The sequence below is a fragment of the Anguilla anguilla genome, chromosome 3 (genome assembly GCF_013347855.1).
Source record: "Anguilla anguilla isolate fAngAng1 chromosome 3, fAngAng1.pri, whole genome shotgun sequence".
NCBI classification, from domain to species: Eukaryota; Metazoa; Chordata; class Actinopteri; order Anguilliformes; family Anguillidae; genus Anguilla; species Anguilla anguilla.
This window is the reverse complement of record NC_049203.1, coordinates 9,355,495-9,376,853: the sequence shown is the minus strand read 5'-3', so window position 1 is coordinate 9,376,853 and position 21,359 is coordinate 9,355,495. Positions and strand designations below refer to the sequence as shown.

Genomic DNA, 21,359 nt, shown 5'->3' with positions numbered 1-21,359 from the left:
CAAGGAAGCGGTCAGGAACTCTCCACAAACTAAAAGCCCAAAAGTCGTCTGGCCCTTCAGAATAAAAGCCTGCACTCAATAGTCCTGTTCACAGAGTTTGAATGAGCCTGGTTGTCCATGCTCTATTTGCATTATTATCTCCAGGTCACAGATGAGTGATTTGGCCATTTTGGATGCAAACATCAGTTTCAATCTAGTGGACTATCCAGCACTTACAGTATGCAGCTGAATGTGGCCATAATTGGTCATTACCATTAGTTTGCCCACAAGAAGACATTTTTTCCCCCCCGTTGTTTTTAACATATGATTAGGCTAAAAATGTTGCATTACTGTAAGTAACAGCAATATGTTTGAAATCACATATTTTCCTGTATGTAATTATAGCATAATAGGAAGGAGCTTGAATACTGTTTAATTGGGAGAATGGCAAGAGAACAATGTCGGCATTCATGTCCCGGAACCAGTGATGCAAACCATGGGGGCATTATCACATTAGAACACAAATGGCAACGACAGAACTCATTTAGGTGAGCTTTGTGTTCCGGTTAAATTCCATTAAAAAGGAATATTCAGAGGCCCTGTTTTCTCCATATTTCACAAATTGGTTTAAGAAAGCCATAAAGCGCCCCCACCCCGCCACAAAAAAATAATTAATTCTTTTCTGCCTTTTCGTCTATTTAAATGAGCAGCTTCGCCACGAAGGGTTGTTTTACTCCAAAATAAAAGATTCAATAAAAAAAATAAAAAGATTCTCTCTCTCTTTCTCCCTCTGATTGATTGTTCCTAATCCCCTTGAACGATCCTGTTCAGGGACAGGTTGCTAAAAGCCAATTGCTATTGGCTGTTCAGAAGACAAAGTCAAAGCCAATCATAAAATACCATTCATCAGCCATTGCTTCAGAAGGATAACCTAGCTGCTAGGATAGATTTTGGAGTGAAGAAGAATTAAGGTAGGACTGGAACACAGGGGAAGTCAATTTTGGAAGGAAATTCACAACCATGGGGAATAAAACCCTTTTATTAGAAACACACCCTAGAGCAAACTCAATCCTGGAGACCCACTGTGTATGCTGCCTTTAATTTTTACCATAATTGCAATCTCTGAGTTGTAATGAGCTGTTAATTGTTCCTAATTTGGCATAAATGTGTACTGCAGGATGATTTACTCTCTTAAGGTCACATTGTGTCAGACATAGCCACGTATGTCATGAAGGATTAATATTACACATTGAAACCCCATCACTTTTAATCAGTCAGACCAACTGATGCTTTCATTTTATGTACTTTGCTGTTTGACAAATGATCTCTTTAGACAGAGGTTACATTTTTTAATTGATTCAATTATAAACAGACAGGTGAAACCAGTACATACAGTAAAAAAGCAACAAAAAGATTATTATTGTTATTGTTATTGTTACTGCTATTGTTATTGTTATTATTATTATTATTATTATTATCACAATATTATATTATATTATAATATTTTCAGATTTTCAGGCGATTTGGGGCGGTCACGGGTGGTATGGACGTAATTAAATATCCCATTTTTGAGAAATGAGAAATAATTTCAAATGCTGTATGTGGTATGAGCTTCCAGAATATCGTAAAACTGAATGAAAATCAAAAGTACATATCAGGTGGAGATGAGTAAAATGCAAATTTGTGTCAAACTAAATTTGACAAACTGTCACATTTTCATATTTGTAAGCCACACGGACTGCGGTGAATTCTATCCGGTAATTAAGTTAACGGAATTGTCTCTGAAGTTTTGGTTATTTGATGCGCACTCTGGTTATGTGCGGATGATGAGCTTTCACAAATTCACATCTGTGTCATGCCTTTGAAGTGCTAATTAAACAGGCCTCGCTGATGTGGATCCTGTCTGCCTGATTAACTTTTGTTTTTTTTTCAGTTGGCGTTTCTCCTCTTCTGTCGTTACGTAACTCATCTCCCCATTCTCAGGAAAGGCAATTATAACTTCACCTTCTCATTCTTTCTCCTGTTTTTGTTCTCATTCTTTCTGCCTTCGTTCATCCTGGCTCACTGGGTTGCAGACGCAGCTGCTCGCTCCGGTCCAGGTGTGAAGCGAACCCAGTCCTGAGCTCCTGCCGTGCCGTGCTTTGTTCGAACCACGCTGGGCGCCTGAGTCTGATTAGTCCTACGAGTGGAGGTGTATGAACTATTTAGAATCCCCTGCAAATGCCAGCACGCTGACCTTACAAACCCGAGAAGCGGAGTCTTCAAAGGTTTTTTTGTGCAAAGCATACACGCTGTTAGAGTTCGACATGAATTCTCTCATCAGACCAGGGTTTTTTTCTCTGCTGAAAGTAATTTAAAAGTATCTGCTAGGTGAAAATTCACACTACGCCTCATTAACAAATCAGATCCCTTTGAAACGGACCAGTATGAGTCGCACTGACCCTAAAGACGCTCAGGCTTGTAGTACTGAAGTCCAGCACTTGGACTCGAGTCTGGCTCGACTCACAAAAACTGTGACTTACTTGGACTCAACCATCTGTGACCTGGGAGTTTTTTACTTGTCGGCTTGCAACTCTGAGGTTGCAGGTTGATTTCCAGGTCTGGACACTGCCACTGTACGCTGGAGCAAGGCACTTGAATTGCTCCAGTAAATAAATATCCAGCTGTGTAAATGGATTGTATGTAATGAATGTAAGCTGTGGAAGTAGCTCTGAATGAGAGCATCTGCGAAACGCTACTGTAAATGTGCGATGACTAATGATAGCGAGGGAAAACGTGATCATCGCGTTTTTGCTTCACGACACAGAAGCAGCGTACACACGGCAGCTGCAGTTTCTCCTTCTTCTGTCCACCGCATCCAAACAGGCAGAGAAAACACAAAATGCTTCCAGCAGTGATCCTCATAAAGACTGACAATCCCCTGGCAGCTCGGATCAGTTAGGGAGGATGCCAGCCAAAGCCAGTGGACACTTTCCACACAGCTCCGGTCAGTTAAAGACGATGCCCAGCTGCAGCTAGCACAGGAAGGCAGTGGACACTTTCCACATAGCTCTGACTGACAGGAGCAGAGAATTGTGGAATGTAAAGCATGTAAAACAATGTTTTTTTTAACATCAACTTTCCGAAACCGGCATGCCAAAGACCACGCCCGCTTTCCACCGCTACTGGCCAGGTAAGCAATGGACTGGATTTCGGGTGGTCTACTAATTCTCAAATGTTATTTGTGGAGGAGGAGGAGGAGGAGGAGGAGGAGGAGGAGGAGGAGGAGGAGGAGGAGGAGGAGGAGGAGGAGAAGGAGAAGGAGAAGGAGAAGGAGAAGGAGAAGGAGAAGGAGAAGGAGAAGGAGAAGGAGAAGGAGAAGGAGAAGGAGAAGGAGAAGGAGAAGGAGAAGGAGAAGGAGAAGGAGAAGAAGAAGAAGAAGAAGAAGAAGAAGAAGAAGAAGAAGAAGAAGAAGAAGAAGAAGAAGAAGAAGAAGAAGAAGAAGAAGAAGAAGAAGAAGAAGAAGAAGAAGAAGAAGAAGAAGAAGAAGAAGAAGAAGAAGAAGAAGAAGAAGAAGAAGAAGAAGAAGAAGAAGAAGAAGAAGAAGAAGAAGAAGAAGAAGAAGAAGAAGAAGAAGAAGAAGAAGAAGAAGAAGAAGAAGAAGAAGAAGAAGAGAAGAAGAAGAAGAAGAAGAAGAAGAAGAAGAAGAAGAAGAAGAAGAAGAAGAAGAAGAAGAAGAAGAAGAAGAAGAAGAAGAAGAAGAATAATAAGAAGAAGAAGAAGAATAAGAAGAAGAATTGGAAGAAGAAGAAGAAGAAGAATAAGAAGAAGAAGAAGAAGAAGAAGAAGAAGAAGAAGAAGAAGAAGAAGAAGAAGAAGAAGAAGAAGAAGAAGAAGAAGAAGAAGAAGAAGAAGAAGAAGAAGAAGAAGAAGAAGAAGAAGAAGAAGAATAAGAAGAAGAAGAATTTGAAGAAGAAGTAGATGAAGAAGAAGAAGAAGAAGAAGAAGAAGAAGAAGAAGAAGAAGAAGAGAAGAAGAAGAAGAATTGGAAGAAGAAGAAGAAGAAGAAGAAGAATAAGAAGAAGAAGAAGAAAGACCAGTTTAAAGTTTGGTGATGTTAAGATCGTTGTGATCATCACATTTAATGATGGGTTGCAGTGACTTTTATTTCATACTCAGTAACAAACAATTTGTCTTCCTCGCTATCATTGCTGTGCCCATCACAGAGACTAAAACTGCATTGACCCTTTAACCCCATCGCTGACTCAGTTGTCATGACAATAATGTTATAGAACATATTCTCATATCCTGTAATTACCTTTAGTGAAGAATAGAGTCGCCTAGCCTAACCCAAAAATAAATATAATGGAAGACATTAGTTGAGAGTTTCATAAACACTATTACAAATGTTTCCGTGTGGACTACAGAGACGCCTATAATGACTCCACTTCTTGTCAGTTACATGTTTATACATTTGATGAGCGACAGAATTCAATGACAAAGTCGATCGAAAATGGAATGGTGGTGACGCTGTAGTGATATCCATCGGCCAATCATATTTCGCCTAACTGTAAACTGGCCTGAAGAAGAAGCTGAACTGCACCGCTAACATGAACACGTCTGAAGAGAAACCGCGAGTGCACTTGCCAATACGCGCATTTGTAAGACTCTGATCATAAAAGGCACACAGCGGGCACTGAGTCCCGCCCCTTTCTATGACGAACAGCTTCTTGGCCCACCTTCTAGTTCAGCTGCTTTGGGAACAAAAGGTATGAACAAACAACACTGTCCGACAAGGTCGCACGACGCGTTGTAAGAAACTATTTGTTTGAAGCACGTGGAAGCCGTCGCTTCGGTTCGGGAAAAAGGTTGTTTTTTTCCATCCAATTATTTTATAAAAAAAAAACCTCTGCGTGCTCCTGGATGCTGTTTTTCTCCCCCTTTGCGGATGTAAATAAATCTTACCTGGTTAATTTAAGAGAGGGGATGCTCATCTGGGGGCCCGATGAAAGATGCCTGCTCACCCATATCAAAGAGGTCTCTGATTAGACCCACAGTGGCCACATTTTTACCTTCAATGTTTACGCCACGGTATTATTTTTGACCGAAGGCAGCGATGACAGCTTGCGAAAGCCTTGGTAATAAAAAACTGCTCTTCATGTTTGCTAATTTGGCTCCTTTCAATGTTTGTGACCCGGGAGCTCCTTCCTTTTCATTAAGAGTAAAGGAGCTGGCAGTGATTTGTGATTGGTGTACACAAGGCCGAAAGGCTTCTCCTAATTTGGCTGCTCCTAATTTGCGCTCAGATGCAGAGGAAGGGGGGAAAGACCGAGAGTGAGAGCCAACGGAACCGACAGATCACTCCGGGACAGGGCAGGCAATTAAAAAGAGATGAGCTTGACCGTCCGGCAATAAAAAATAATCACGATCCTTTCAGCGTCGCAGGCATTAATAACCCTGTATTTCTAACTAAAAAAAAAAAAAAAAAATTGAAACGACGCTGTCTTCGTGAATCGCCAGCTAGTCTAAACAATGCTAAAACGTCGATGGGCGGAACGGCGCGGCTCGACACGGTTCCCACGCGCCATCGTCGGCGGGCGCGATGGAAAATCGCCCGGGGTCACCGCCCCCACACCGCCTGCCCGGCATCGCCCCAGCGTACCCGCGTTACCCCCCCCCCCCCCCCACCCCCCCAGGATAACGGGCACATTCTAAATTAAAGCGGGAGCGCAGGAACGAGAAGGGAGAGGAACGCACGCGGAGCGCCTCGGCGGCGCTACCGCAGAGAGAGATAATTTGCCCCCGCCCAACGCTGAACGCCGCGGCGTAGCTGCGCTGCGGCCGCTGTTTCGCTTGTCACCGCGGGCGCGGACTGAGCCGCCGCTTTGAAGACGCCGGGCTGGACACACAGATAGGAATTAACTCCGCGGGCTTCTTTCTGTTTTTTTTTTTTTACCATCCAGAGGCATCGAGGGAGAATTACAATAATCACCTGAATTGTCATGGCGGGAGAGAGGGAGGGAGAGCTGGCAACAGCGGGCCTTCTGGGAGAGATTAGTGCACTTACAGGGGCTTTGGGAGAGGTGTTGTGTGTGTGTGTGTGTGTGGGGGGACAGAGGAGCCATCCAAACACATGCTCACACACTGAGAATCTCACGCACAGTCACACACACAACCACATACGCACACGCAATCACATACACAACCACACACAATCAGACACACACACATGCACGCACACAGTCTCTCTCACACACACACACACACACACACACACAAGCACCCAATAAATAATTTCACAGGATTTTTTTATCAGATGTTCAGGTAATATAAAATTTCTTTTCACAACTATGACTACTCTTGGGTCGGAACCACAGCTTCTATTAGGTCTGAACCACAGGGGCTATAGGGTCAGGACCACAGCTACTGTAGGGTCTAATCCACAGCTACTGTAGGGTCTAATCCACAGCTACTGTAGGGTCTAAAGCACAGCTGCTGTAGGGTCTAAACAAGCACATCTGGTGTAATCTTTCAGAGCCCTTACACACTAAGCCGTGGAGGCGATGAGAAGAAGCACGTTTTCCCCCACAAGAATAAGAAATAAACGCCGAACACAAAATTGGTCTCGATGACGGCAGTCATCCGGAACATCCCTTCATTTGGGGAAACATAAATAAAGGAATAAAAGCGGACGGCTGAGGGCGAGTTCAGGCCCGAGGTGGCGCTTGGTGACAGATGAGCTGGGAGATGAAATATCGCATTATGAAAAAATTAATTCCCATCTACTCCCGGCCACACTACGCGCGTTGCTGAGCTCACGAGTCGAGCCCTGCGTTTCCGCCGTGTTTGTGCGCGTGCGATGAAACAACGGTCCAGCCCAACCCCCATGACGTAAACGACTTATTTGCTTCCCCAGCCTGGTACCCCCACCCCCGTTTATCCTTTCACAGCTAAACGCTCATGTATATGTACTCAAGCGGTTGAGGCTAAGTGTCTGGTTTAGGGGGGCAACAGCAGAGCCCCACCGGGGGGACTCGGGCACTCAAACAGGCAATCGCCGGGCCGGCTCCTAAACGACTCGCCCCAGGGGGGTTTCCGAGACGCGCTCTCTAAGGCTGCGGGGGCCGTACGCGCCAGGTTTCCTGATTTCCTTAGCGCTCGACCCGCGCGAATATCGCGCTAGCGGGGTGGGGGCACGGTGAGGGGGGGGGGGGCATGGAGGAAAAGATGCCCCCCATCTGAAGCTGTTATTCACACAAACCCCCCCCCCCCTTCGCTCCCTCCCCCCTCCATTTGAGTTAACCTACCGGCCAGCGAAGGAGAGGCCTAGAGCTTTCACCCCCCTACCCCCCCTCTTCACTAGCAAGGCAGCCTCATCCTCAGAAGTAACCCCTTCACATTTAATATCAGCCCTTTAATAGAGCACGGTGCATCACAGGCCCAAGCATGCAATCACACCTGCCTTTACTCATCAATCACTCCTGAAGAAGGAAAAACACAACACGCACGCATACTAATGATAATGGCTCATGGTAGCCATAACTTACCTCCACTTCCTTCATACGAATGCAAGGCAGGAGAAAGAGAGAGAAGGAGTTATTGATAGCATTGATGGTTATGACAAGTAAAAAACCAATTAGACTCCTAAAACCCTGCATAATCAGCTGAGGGAATCATCATGTTTATATTTCCGTGAAGCTGTCACATACATTCAGCTCATAGCTGCCTGCACACTGTAGAGGGGAAAAAAACACTTGTAAAGGAAAAAGTGACCCATATAGAATTTCTTTGTCCTTATTGTAGTATGTACTATGCAGTGGCATATATGCACACATTATTGCAGTTTGTGATTAGTATTTTTTATCATGTACCATTGTGGGAAGATTAATTAAATGTAACACAGATTTTTGAAACACACAACACAAGCTGTCAGATATCCACTATGGTATGAGAAAACAGAAAGTGAGAGAGAGGGGGAGCAATAAGGAAATAAAGGTGAGTGAGGAAGACAGGGAAAGAGGAGCGATAATAGAAAGAGAGAGGGAAACGATTTCTATGCCACGAGGACCGTTTGTGTACACACACACCCACACACACACACACACACCCACCCACATGCACATACGCACGCACACACATAAACACATGCACACACACACACACACAAACACACACACACACACACACACACACGCACACACACACACACACACACACGCACGCACACATGCAGCAAGAGAGAGGCCCCAGCCATTAACTTGCTCAGATAGAGTGACTTCCAATTTGAGAACATTCTCGCTCATGAAATGAAACTCGCAGGGAACCGATCACTTCCATTCCGACGTCGATGTTCTTAAAGTGTCCCTGTAAGAGTGAAGCAATGGCGTGAACCGTCTCTATACGCAGGCACTTCACTGCAATAGCGCGGGGGCCCTGAATTGAGGCTTACTCAAAAACGATAAAAAGCTTCCTACACAGTATTGGTCACATGGAAAAATACCAGGGCAATTTTAGAGCCACTGTGTATTACAAAAAAAAAAAAAGCAAACTGCGTTGCCATAGATACAAAACTCCTAATAAGCTCAAAATAAGCTGCGCCATGCCCGCGCCAAATCGACCCTCTTAAAATGCCTCGCCGCGGAGAAGTCGGCCGTATGGCTCATTCTTTAGCACAAGAAACCCAACTCTTTCCAGGTCCCGGAGGCGGCAGGACATGGAGATTTGAAAAAAAAAAAAAAGGGATACAGCAACGCCATCGTAGCCATCGGAAGAGCTCTTCCGCTGCAGCGTGCGGTGCAAGTTGTTCACAGTGTGACTTTTCTTTGAGAAGGAGCTGAGCGAGAAACAAAACAGCACAGCTGAGAGCGCAGAGCTCCTGGTTCAGGGCCAGCTCAGTGCCCTCGCTGAGCCGGGTGTTAATGCCCTACTGGGCGTGCACCGTCAGCAGCAGCTTGGCACTGGACAATAGCCATTACAATGTGTTTTTTTTTTTTCTTTTTGTTTCAACACAAATACCCTCGTCTAACCTTTTCAGATGTATGCTCGTAAAAAGGGCGTGTGCTCCATGCACAGAATTCTCCAGAAGGTCCAGAACTGAGCCGTGTTCCTCTGTAGACAAGACTGTTGGACCACCACACTGCCAGGCAACTGCGTTATGGAGTTTTCATTGTGTCGAGCTCCATAACACTAGACACAGCCTGCCTAGTGTCATACAGAAGAGTTTACATCGTGGGTGTGACTGTTACCACTTACGCAGTCCGAATGAATTTTTATGCTATATGCGTATTTCCAATGCCTTTTTTTTTAGATGAGAATGATCATCTAAAAGCACAGTAGTGCTTTTCGAAGGTCCATAAGGGCACTTTCCAAGCACAAGAGTGTCATGATAATGTCTGCTAAATTCAAAACACAGACTACCAAAAGCAGGTACTTTCTAGAATATTTTTTATGATTAAATAATATTAATACATAAATGGATCACATTCATCCAGACATAAAAGGTTTGCATCAATCTCGGCAGGTCAGAGAAGCAACCTTGCCTTTTTCACAGTGCATATTTAATGCAAAAGATGCCTTATTGAATGTTTAACCACCTTTTATCTGTCTTGACAGACCAGGCAATTTAATCCACCTGATCAGAGAGTGAAAATAATTCAGAGACTTCATAGAGATTGATGTTCTTTATTATTCCTTTTCCGCACCGAAAGAGACAGCGTGCAAAGCGAAACACAATCAAACGACGCCCCCGGTATGTAATGCTTTTAATTAAAACCTCAAAGGACGGCGATGAAAGATGTGCAGCAGGCTTCGCTGCTGGGTGCAAACAGGCGGCATCCTCGGGGGCGGGGAGGGGGCAGGGGGGGGGGGAGATCGAGAGCGAGCAGAACACAGCCGGTCCTGTGGCTCTAACGTGCCGATCCGGCCTGCACAGCCAAAAGCAACTGCGTGGGGCGCGGGGGGGGGGGGGGGGGGAATTACAGAGCGTACGAGTGCCCCCACGGCCCCCAGAAATGGCATCACCTCACGCCAGAACACTGTCTCAACACTAAAGCGTCCCGCCATGATCCCGCCACCCCCCCCCCCCCCGTCCGCCCCCGCCCCCCCCACCCCACCCCGCCAACCGGCGCTGGCATAAATCCCCCCGGTAAGTATGGTTTAGGGGCTGGCACCGCGCGGCCGAGGGGTTGGGTAAGGCAGTATCGATCTCGGTCACCCATCGGGTTTGGCTTCTCTCTCTCTTTCTTTTTTTGTTTTTTTTTTTTTGTCAGCGGCGTGTTCTCCACGCCCGTTCCCCGAGGGGCTGTTTGCTTGGATTACTCTTGTTCCCCGCGTTCTCCTCTTTTACGGTGATGGATGCGCTTGTTTTACGAGCGCGCCGCCGCGCAGCCTGAGAGGCCAAAACGAGCACCTGTGGCTTCCCGCAGGCCGGGGGCAGAGGCGAAGAAAACGGTCCTGGCGCGGTGCTGCCGCCATTATAATTAAAGTCCGGTTCTAATCACGTCTCTCCCGCCGTGTCCAGCCCATCAATCTGACCGCTCCTGTTCGAAATGGAGGCCATATAAACTGCAGAAGCTCTGTTCTCTGTGTGAAATCAATAGAGGGTGCACAATATAAGAAGATTCATTTTTTTTTATAACATTTATTCACAAATATAAACATAAAAATCTGTTCATTTTTTGCATCCTGCCAGTATTTCATGCATTTCCATTCCGAACGACCTCTATACTAATATTGATATAAGAAGATGCACCGCAATTTCCTTGAGTGGAAGTTGCATGGCCTTAGGAAATAGTTCCAACCGAAAATAAGATTTTTGAGGAGTAATGTGCACACACACAAGCTCTGGAATTATAATATCAATGTACAAGCTGCTCTGGAGTCACTATCTTTACACCCTGTACACAACTCATCCATCAATTTGATGCAAACAAATTGTCGACGCAATTGCACCTCCCAAGAGTTCGCACCCGCACAGTGTACCTTGACAGAACGTGGAGGAGACTAATTTTAGTGGTACCAGAGTATCCCTGCATATTTCATACCAGGGGTGACAGCTACCACAACCCAAGTTTGTGTGATGCAGCTTTGGCTGCAAATAGCAAACAAAGTAAAAATTCTGGGTGTTATGAGATAAAAACGATTGAGATTTTTGAGCGTGCAACAACCAGAAGGACTAGCTAGCAAGCTAGCGCTAACTAACTAAAGTAGCTCCAGCTTAGTTACCTAGCTAGCTACTTAGCCATCAATAGTAGTCCTAGCTTATTGAAAATGATAGTGAACTATCCCTTTGAAACTCAAAAGGCTGTTATCTGTTTTTGTCTCTCTGTTGGCACTCCCAGGTCTCTGCTATCCGTAGGCAGATCCAACAGCTGGGGAAAAGTGCAGACGACGCATTGTTCTCATTTGGCCGTTAGCATAACGCATAAAAAAAAAAAAAGGAGGAACAGCAAGGAGTAAGCTCCAGCGTTCTCGACTCGAAGCTTCTGAGCCTTAAGAAGCGCAGCTACGGGAGGGTGTTCTGATGCGTCCATTCATCAATCACCACAAGGACCTGCAGTCACCGACAGCTGCTCCACCAAAAAAAAAAAAGAAAAAGAAAATGGCGGCCTTGCAGGCAGCAGCGCCGCAAACTCTGGAGCTGGCGGCTACTGTAAGCCGCAGTGCTGGCTGTAAACTTTACAATCTTACAACCCACTCTGCTTTTTTTTCTGCAGTGACTATAACCTGTGGGTTATTTACGCGGCCATTACAGTGATTAATGCGAGACAGAATTGCCATGCTAATGGAATCATTAAAGCTGATAATGGCATTTATATATCACATAATGTGACTCTCAGACAGGATTATGTGCTTTTTTTTTCCTTTTTTTTTCAGGACAGGGTTAATTCCTTGTCTGCCACCATTAATAGCCTTCGACCGCAAGACAATTTTCTTGACCCGTGAGAAGAATTGTGGCAGTACATTTTTAAGAAAAAAAAAAAACCTTAACACTGAACTACAGTCCCCAGTGATGTTCATTAAATGAGTTATGTCAGACAACAGCTTGGATGAACGTGTCCAGATCTTATGGGTCACATGACCAGGGTCAGCATGCGAGCAGTCATGTGACTGGGTCTGGAACCATCCCAGAGAATGAGGGGGCATATTGTTTGCACAGGTGCTCAGGAGCGAACACACACGCGGCACTTACTCACTTATTCATCTCTGCAACACTGAAAATATCTCTAGGGAAACACACCTGGAGGCAAGCCAGTCAAAGCGCTACCAAGCCAGACCGCTTTCTGTTAGCTTCTTATAGCTGACGTCCAAGATCTGAGGAATCAGGCACTTACGCATTACAATTCCACACACAGCAGCTACTCCTTCGCTTCGTGTTTTTTTTTTTTTTTTTTCAGTTTTACTGGTCTATTGATTCTTACACAAGCCTTTAGTATGTTTGTAATCCCTTCTGGAACGAGGCGAAGGAAAGGTTTTAGTGAGATGTTCAGAAAAACTACATTGTAAACCTTCATACTATACATTTTTTCCTTTAACTGCAGAAGGAGTGAATCACTGTGGACTGTACAGCAGTCGATATATCTACAGAGTATGAGGAACTTTGGTTATAGTGCAAGAGGCAATAATTCTACAGTACTAGAGCTGGAGTCAAGTTCAATGGATTTTTGAATGTGGATATTTATTATGCACTGAAGCTGAACCAATGCTGAAAACTGAAGCCCATAGGCAGAACTGCAGTTTGCCTATATGCACTTTTACTGCCGTGGACTATTTCATAAAGGAGAAAACACAGCAGGTGAGTTTTTCCAAGAGAAGGGCAACCGTCTTTACTGTGTCAGAACAACCATGACGGTTTCCACGACAACTCTCCCAAGAGCAGCCGAGGACAGTGATTTCGACGCAGGGGCTGGGCAGACGCCCGTCACAAAAACCTGACGGCATCAAACGGCCCGCCTTTGGGGCTGGAATCAGTCAACCCGCGACTAAAAGGAAAGATCTGAGGCGCGTTATCTCATCCATCTGCCGTGCGAAGGGGAACACGGCGCTCGCACCCCTGTTCCTGGGTCTGAAACATTTGGCCCTGTGTTACAGGCCCTGGGGGCTTGTCTGGGAGACAGACTCAGACTCTCAACCCAGTGGAGAGGGAAGGGGGGGGGGGGGGGGGGGGGGGGGGGGGGGGGGGGGGGGGGGGGGGGGCGGGGGTCCACGGGTCCAGGCTCGGAGTCGCGTCTTCGCTCCTCTGCGTTTGAGGAGGAGAAATGGAAACCGACTGGACGGCTGCCAGGAGGCTGACCGACAGCCCGCCTCATCCCGCGAGGGCGGGGGGGACGCACGCCAGGCTAATCGCACCAAGCTGGGATTTTAAGAACACGGCGTGCCAAGCCAAGGAAGGCCGGGTCTTTTTTTTTTTTTTTTCATTTGCAGGTGGTAAATATAGAGATAAGGAAGTAGCTGTGGTAAAATGCTCCCACTTTTTTAAATAAATACTGTGGACAACATTGAATATCAGCCCATAGCAGGCGGAGTATGTTGCAGAAGCCATCGCAGTCCCTCCTGCCTTATTCGATACTTCTTCATCCTATTGATAGCAGGCAGCCTCATTATGTGTGTACACTCTGGACCGGAGAGTTCCGGGGTCCTTCTGCTTTTGTCTGTTAGTGCATCTGTGCTGCCGTTAAGGCTGCGTGGTCTGCTGGGGGGGGGCGGAGACGATGCTCACCTCATGCTGGCTCTTTGGGCCTGAGCCTTCAGATTTTACGGACTGGCGGGAAGGAAGTCACGTCGAGGCCGGGTCTCCGTAAAAAAAAAAAGAGAGAAACTCCGGCAGAAGTTAAACTTGCGACGGGATAATAAAGGCTGCAAGAACAGACTCGCTGCGAGGACACCGTTGTGCGAGATGACACATATCAAAAACTGGCTCGGAGAAGCATTCTGTCATTAGCTTACTTTGGCACCGAGACGCCAGCAGAGTCGCGCAAGGGGATCCTATTATGGAACAGCGCTGAGCCCCAAACATGCTTTTTTCCAATCCCCATCCATGACACAAGGACGCGGGCTGTCTGGGAGCAAGGAAACAAAATCAATTCTTTCATTCACTTCTAACAGCCATCCTTCTGCCAGCTTAATAGGGGACCCATCTTCTGAGAGACAGTGGAATGCTACTTCTTATGTGTTTTAGCCACAGCTTCTTCCCAACTCCTCTGTGAGTCACTGAGTCCCAACTCTTTTGTTTGAGTCACTGCACTGAGATCTGCTTCCTCTGTGAGTCACTGCACCGAGTCACTGAGTCCCAACTCTGTTGTTTGAGTCACTGCGCTGAGATCTGCTTCCTCTGTGATTCACTGCACCGAGTCACTGAATCCTGAATCTTTTGTGTGAGTCACTGCACTGAGATCTGCTTCCTCTGTGAGTCACTGCACCAAGTCACTGAGTCCCAACTCTTTTGTATGAGTCACTGCAGAGATCTGCTTCCTCTGTGAGTCACTGCACCGAGTCACTGAGTTCCAACTCTGTTGTTTGAGTCACTGCACTGAGATCTGCTTCCTCTGTGAGTCACTGAGTCCCTGAATCCCGACTCTTCTGTGTGAGTCACTGCACTGAGACCTGCTTTCTCTGATAGTTCCTTCTCCTCTGGGTCACATGGATTTGCTGCGCATTCATTTTTCATGTTTGTAATTGAGTCAATATTTCTGTATGTATATATAGTGATCATGGTACTGACTCAGTTTTTCATAATTAACAAGCTTGTTTATTTATTTATCACTGTGGCCAGAAGAAGAAACTATTTGAACAGCTCACACCAGGAAGACATTATGACCGCAAAATAATGTCTACATAGTTTATATGCCTCAGCACTTTTTAACACGACCATCAGATAAGAGCAGTAGGTCAGAGATCAGGTCGTTAGGCCACAGGATGCAGATATCGCTACCGGGATGGAATACCAGCGAGAATCACCCGTCATTGCTCAGCTAGTGCCTTTAGTTAAAGAAGTCTAATGAGCACCACTGACAGTGCATATTACACAATATAACTAATGCGCCAACGAGTTCATTATTTTGCTGTTAAAATAATCAGACAACATTTACAGTGATCAGTGTGTTCTGAGGTGAGGCGAGTATAATTTTTTCCCTTTTAAACTCAAACGATTTTACGACGAGTGCACTTCAGCTGCTAACGGACGACCTCCGCTTAAACCGTAATTAGCGCCGATGAATTAAAAGGCAGAGATTCCGCCGGCGCTATCCGGCGCGGATAGACGGGCCCCCCCCCCCCGCTGGGAGCTCATGAGCCGGGGGGGGGGCGGCGGTCCCGGGGTCACCCCGCGTCCCGATGCCGGAGACTTCGGGGATCGGACAGCGCAGACCGACGCGCCCCCCCTACCGCGCGAAAGTGACCTTTTCCTGGGGGTGGATCTGCGGAGGTGGGGGGGGGGGGGTGGGAGCTGCCGGGGGCCCGGAGCCCCTGCTAATGAGGATATTATCCGAGGGCCATGTTAAGCCCAGCCCCGCGGAGAGCAAACAAAATTAAACATTCAAATCAGCATTTGTTTATTTGCTTTATCAACATAATCCTTTTTTCGGAATTAGGGCCGCTGGTCTGCCTCCACGGGCTGGCTGGCCACTCCGGAGGAAATTAATTAGATGGGCGCCATGCCCACATTTCTGATATAACGGAATAACAAACGAAAACCAACCTGGATTTGTGAAATTCACATTAATGCCTAGCTTTGAAAATCCTGTGTATATCCCTCTGTAAAAAAAATACAAACACTCACACTCACACCTGTCACTCTTCACTGACCGTGACACAACTACAAACGCACACACACACGCATACACACACACACACATACATACATACATACACACACACAACACACACACCGTATAACTTATAACTTTCCACACACAACTTTAACACCCCCATATATTTCCAACTCAATTAAGCTGAAATATGCAATACTGGCATAACGATACACTGTAAAACACTGACAAGACAAATATTTATAATTAATAAGATTAATATTTTGTTGAAACAAAAGGAGTGATTATTCACTGACGTGAGTGGTAGCAGCAATAATAATCTGAATGAGAACAGAAGGTTGGAATAATGACATTATTGATCATTTTAATTAGTTATTGTGTTTAGGGACATGTGGAGCCGTGTTCACTGAATTCGCCCACACAGTGTCCCCTCAGGCTATGGCAAGCTGCTACAGTATATGCAGGGCAATCAGTAGTGTTACATTGCACCCCTTCCTCCCCTGATAACAGATATGATCTTTTATTCATTCTAGGAAGGGATACTTAAGTCGGATATTATTTTACTCTAAGTACGTCTCTCTTACCTATGTGTGAACACGCGCACACTTCTTTAACTCATACATCTCTCTCTCTCTCTCATTCTCTGAATCTCTCTCTCTCTCACTGGAACTTTCTTTACTTTACAGTACATGTTGTTGAAAGCACCTTCACCCTCTCTGACTTTCGGTCTCAGAAACAGCACCGTCATCCCCCCATCCCTCTATTACACCTCCCTGTAGGGAGGAGAGGAGAGAGAAGGACACAACACAATTTTCCCATTCCCACCAAGGGCACGCTATCACACAAATGTGACTGCTGCAGTGTGACTAGGGATGGAAGGATGAGAGAGAGGGAGAGTGAGAGAGAGAGAGAAAGAGAAGGAAAGAGAGAAAGGGAGAGATGGAGGGAGAAAGGGAAAGAGAGTAAAGGAGAGAGAGAAGGTGAGAGATAGCGAGAGGGAGAGTGACCACAGCCTGGCTGAAAATGATCAACTTTCAGCTGTGGGTGACTGGGATAGGGATGCACTTTTTCAGCACAGAATACAGACACATGAGAAAAGATTTTCCCAAAAACCTTAAGTACAGACCACAGGGAGAAAAAGAGTGAACAGCAAACCATGATCATCATAAAACACAGCATTAAGAGCCAGATTTGTTTCTACACCCAACGGCAGGGAATCTAACAGTCCCTACACAAATACACACCACCATTAACCTCAACAGATCCCTTAAGCATTCCTGCAGCTATGAATTCACTTTTGACTATGGCGTCATTTGCCTCTCTGACAGTTAAACCCTGGACCAGTGCCTAGACAGGCACATCAAGAGAAGGGGGTGCGGTGCTGATTCATTCGCTGCTGCCGTCCAGAAATTCCTTCGCAAAACACGCCATTTAAATTTCCCTCCAGTGAATCACTCGAATACTAAGCCCGTAAGTGAGTCTATTACTTTAAGAAGAAGAAAGAAAAACACCATGACTCTGACTCCAGCGCCAAGTCTTAAAAGATCCGGTGTCAGAGATCAGTGCGAAGCGGGAGTCAATCGTTTAAATTGCACCCGATGGGGTCCCCATCAGTTCATTAACCGCATCTTCCAAAAAGAGGCTCCAGGCCCCATCAGCTCCCGGGGGGAGTAACTCTAACCCCCAGGATGCAACGTTTCGGCAGCGTGGACAACTGTGGGTTAGCGTGGAGCGGTGACTGTCACCACAACCACTCACACGCACACAGGAGTAAAACAATTCCCTTGGAACCACAACGCTTTGCTTTACCGCCCTGTCACGTGACCGGATGAACAAGCAACACGCCCTACCGCTCGCCACCCCCCTGCGAGAAACAAAATGGCCGCTTCGAGATCTCCATTTCACTTTCCGCGTGACGAACGGGTCCGACGTGCGACGAAGCGTCCCCCTCTCCCTCCGTTTACCTCCGGCCACGAGCTCCCTCCGTTCGTGTTGCTGCATCCCCCTGTTTATTCTCCTCATTAAGGTTCTCCTCACCCCCCCCCCCGCCCCTCCGCCCCCGCCCCCAGAGGCTAGCCCCTGTACCAGCTGCACCATCTGTTGCCAGCGCCACACAATCGCTTCCTCCTGCGCTGAGCGCTGCAGAACCGACGCGCAGGACGGGCGGACCGCAGCTGCCTGGTTCCGGCGCGGAAAACGGCGGAATCTCAGCAGGGAGGTCACGTTACATTGCGGCTGCATTAAGTTCGTTTAGCGGCAGCTATTGCTTCCCCGAGCTTTTGGCTGGGGGGCAGTGGTGACTAACGACTTTTGGGAGTGGCCCCCGCCGTACAGGTACAAGCCAGTAAATTAACCAATTTGTTAGCAAAGCCCCCGCACTTTGTCAGGCGTGATAGTGAAGGACGCGAAGCGTGTGGGTTTCACGATTAAAACGCGCGCGGCTCGCACGTCTGGCAGAATGATTAGTCATGCTTTGTTTAGAGTCTAGCTGCCATTCAATGTATTGCATGAGGAAAATATTGGGGAATGATTTTCAGTATCCATAACTGAAGCTACTTATAACATATAACATGTCCAACCAGGCCATAATATGGCCAAACGCCATGCAAGACAGTGTGTAATTAGCTGGAGAATCACCAGGAAGGGGAGAGACTCTGCAACAGTGACCTCTTCTGGTCAGCTGGGTGCCCATAGTCCGATAGCACAAGCTGCACATGAAGGGCCTTCCTTACACTTATATGGTAATGTCAGGGGTGTCCAACTTTACTGAAAAAGGGCCAATGTGGGTTCAGGTTTTTATTTTTATCCCAGCACTGACATCTGATTCAACTGATGAACTAGTCATGATCTTCAATCAAGATCACGATAAGTAGAATAAAGTGACTCAGTGCTGCACAAAAAAACTTCTTAGCGAAAATAAGCAAAGGCTGACATCAGGTCTCTGAGGACAGAACTTGCCTGTCTGCACACTACAGAAGTTTTGGGGGGGGGTAAGGGAGGGGGGGGGGTGCAGTGGTGCGTTTGTCTCTGAAATATAACTCCCCGTTCCAAAACAGGAGAAAATAAGGCTGTAATTGCAAAAGGGAAGCATACAACAAACACAACAGGCGCTAGCTCTTAGCTTCACTTCATAGCTGTGTCCCGGTAGAAAATTTCACAGTGCCCTGCACACTGAACCAAACCAGCTCCTCCATCCACAAACAGGGGTGCCTGCCACACACTCATGGGGTACCCTGTCAGCTCAGACAGAACATTCACGAGAGATTGTTTATTTCAACATTCACTTTCTTTTGTTATGCAGGGAGCTTGAAGGTGCATGCCTATCAAACCGTATTCACCATGTTTTTTTCTTTTGATGTTTCTCGTGGTTTCGTGATGCTGCCGTAATGGGAGGTGATCTGGAACAAATACGCCTCAGCTGCATATTACACTGTAACAAAGGCTGCATTGAGGTGGACTAGCAATGAACAGAATTTTTTTTTTTTTTTTGTTGGAGCAAGCAGTGTGATATTATTCGTACATTACATTACTCTAAGATAGCACTGCACAGACCTTAAATCACAAACACTAAGCCTGGAGCCACAGTGTGCAGAACCCCACACCAGGGAAAGGGGCTTGTGGGTAAAATAAACCATGTTTCATCTTCCCACCTAATCTACTCATTTAAAAGCGATTCAGCTCTGGTTCATTTCAGTGAACCCTGGGGTGGGGGGGTGGTCTTACTCTGTTGTAAGTCTGACTCTGACACATCATGCAGAACATAAGTCTGACAAGCTCACACTGTACAACCCCACTGCAGCGATGTACTTTAGCTTAGAAAAGATGTAGTTGAGTAAAGAATATCCCTGCATTGCCATACACAGCAGCTAAATGCACGTTCTTTTAAGCTAATTTGGTTCTGTCTGTTTTTCATGTAGTTTTTTTATACCGAGTAATTGTTCCCACATATTATCCAATATTTTCCCCTTGTTTACAGTCACGCTAATTACAGAGAAATATTGTCAAGAAATGGTTTTCAAATACATATTTCTGATGCCCAGAAGGATGCATGTAGGGGCTCAGTTTTTTCTTTTTTCAAACCGACTTGAAGAATATGTTAAAATTCTATAATTTTCCCATTTGTAGTTACTGGTTGTGACACGGTAGTGAAACGGTGGCATTGGGGACAATCCTTTTTCCCAGGACCCCCCAACACCACCCCAATGAAAAAATGGCAAATAATTACAGGTGCTAAATAATTGCTTGCAGTCCGTTGCTAGCTTTAAGCCCTTAGCTATCAGTCTCATGGACAAACACAACCTACCAGGGTAATCAGAATCTCCTACATTCGGGGGAGAGAAATGACCTATCCAAGAAACGTTTGGCATTTGGTTTAACAAATCACAGGAGGGCGGGTGGCATTTCAAATAAAACAAATGTGGTGTTTCCGCTAACCAAAAAACACAATCAAATCAAAGCCAGTCAGAAGCTGGAAAAGTTACAGCCTCGGACTGAAAAGAGTCCTCAATCAATTATGTTGAATGGCTTCCATCAAAGGCATCGGGCGTACCTCTGAAAGAAAGCACTTGAACAAACATTCCATCGCTGCTAACTTCTATAACTGTTAACCCTACATGGCCTTTTCGGCCTTTTTGACACATTTTCTTCTCAAACATGCAATAGCCATTATTTGAAAAATCATCTGTTTTGACCAGTCAGATGCAAGCCAAGAAAAGTCATATTTTTGTTCCACAGATGATGAGCTGGAGAAGATATAGCCTGTTACGAAGAGACTGGCACCTTGCTTACCGACTACAGCTAACTTTGGTTGTTTTGTTGCAGCTGAAAATACTTTTAACTGTCACGTTACTTCACGAAATCACAAAATGAAGGGGTAGATAACGCCAAGCTGGAGAACGTGCAGAATGAGCCGAATCCAGACAGCCCCTCTCCAGGGGCAGAGGGGGTGTAGAGGTGCTCCACTCCTAAGACCTGATTAATATAACGGGCCTCCAACCCAACGCCAGCGATGGATACTCCGGCAGAACTGAACGCGCAGAAACTCTCTATAAATCCCCTGTTTAATATGCAAGGGCTTCAAGGGGGAATCTCGGAACGCGTCTGCCCTTTGGTTTTTATGGACGCGAGCGAAAATAAGACAGACAGACTGCGCTGAATATTCACACTCATTAATACCCGCCCGGCAGACGGCTCTCTTCCCCTGTCTGAATCCCGCTCGTTGGATATAAAGCGTAATCGGGTTAGTTAGCCATAAAGCATCTCTGAGTCAGGACAACTCGATGAGGCTTGCGGCTTTTTATTTTATCCCCCCCCCCCCCCCCCCCCCCACCCTACCCCCCGACCCCCCCTTCCCTTCTGTAAGGGCATCTGAAATAGGACAGGACATCTGATAAGGGCCGTGCTTGTGCAGGACTTCGCCGTGCCAAACCAATTTCACTACGGCCCTCGTCCGAGCCCCTCTCGCGCCCCCCCCCCCCCGTTCGCCGTGAGAGACGACGTGAAGGTGACTTCCTCTTCCTGTCATGAGAGGATGGAATCTGTAGCGTTAAGCCACTGACCCGCACACCTCATTACCTCCCCAGGCCTTCAGAGGGTAAAAACAAAACACACAATTCATTATGTGCCACGATGCCCGGC

The 21,359-nt window shown here is 46.4% G+C and overlaps 1 protein-coding gene across 4 annotated transcripts in view; it reads right to left on the bottom strand.

Moving 5' to 3' along the window:
* Positions 1-21,359, bottom strand: part of spock1 (SPARC (osteonectin), cwcv and kazal like domains proteoglycan 1) — a 225,440-nt gene that overhangs the window by 120,492 nt on the left and 83,589 nt on the right. For 2 of the 4 annotated variants that reach the window (XM_035410322.1, XM_035410320.1), the window contains exon 3: positions 7,506-7,514. The exons of the other annotated variants lie outside the window; for them this stretch is intronic. In XM_035410322.1, the coding sequence (XP_035266213.1) occupies positions 7,506-7,514 (9 nt within the window). The remainder of the gene's footprint in view (positions 1-7,505; positions 7,515-21,359) is intronic. 4 annotated transcript variants of the gene reach the window in all.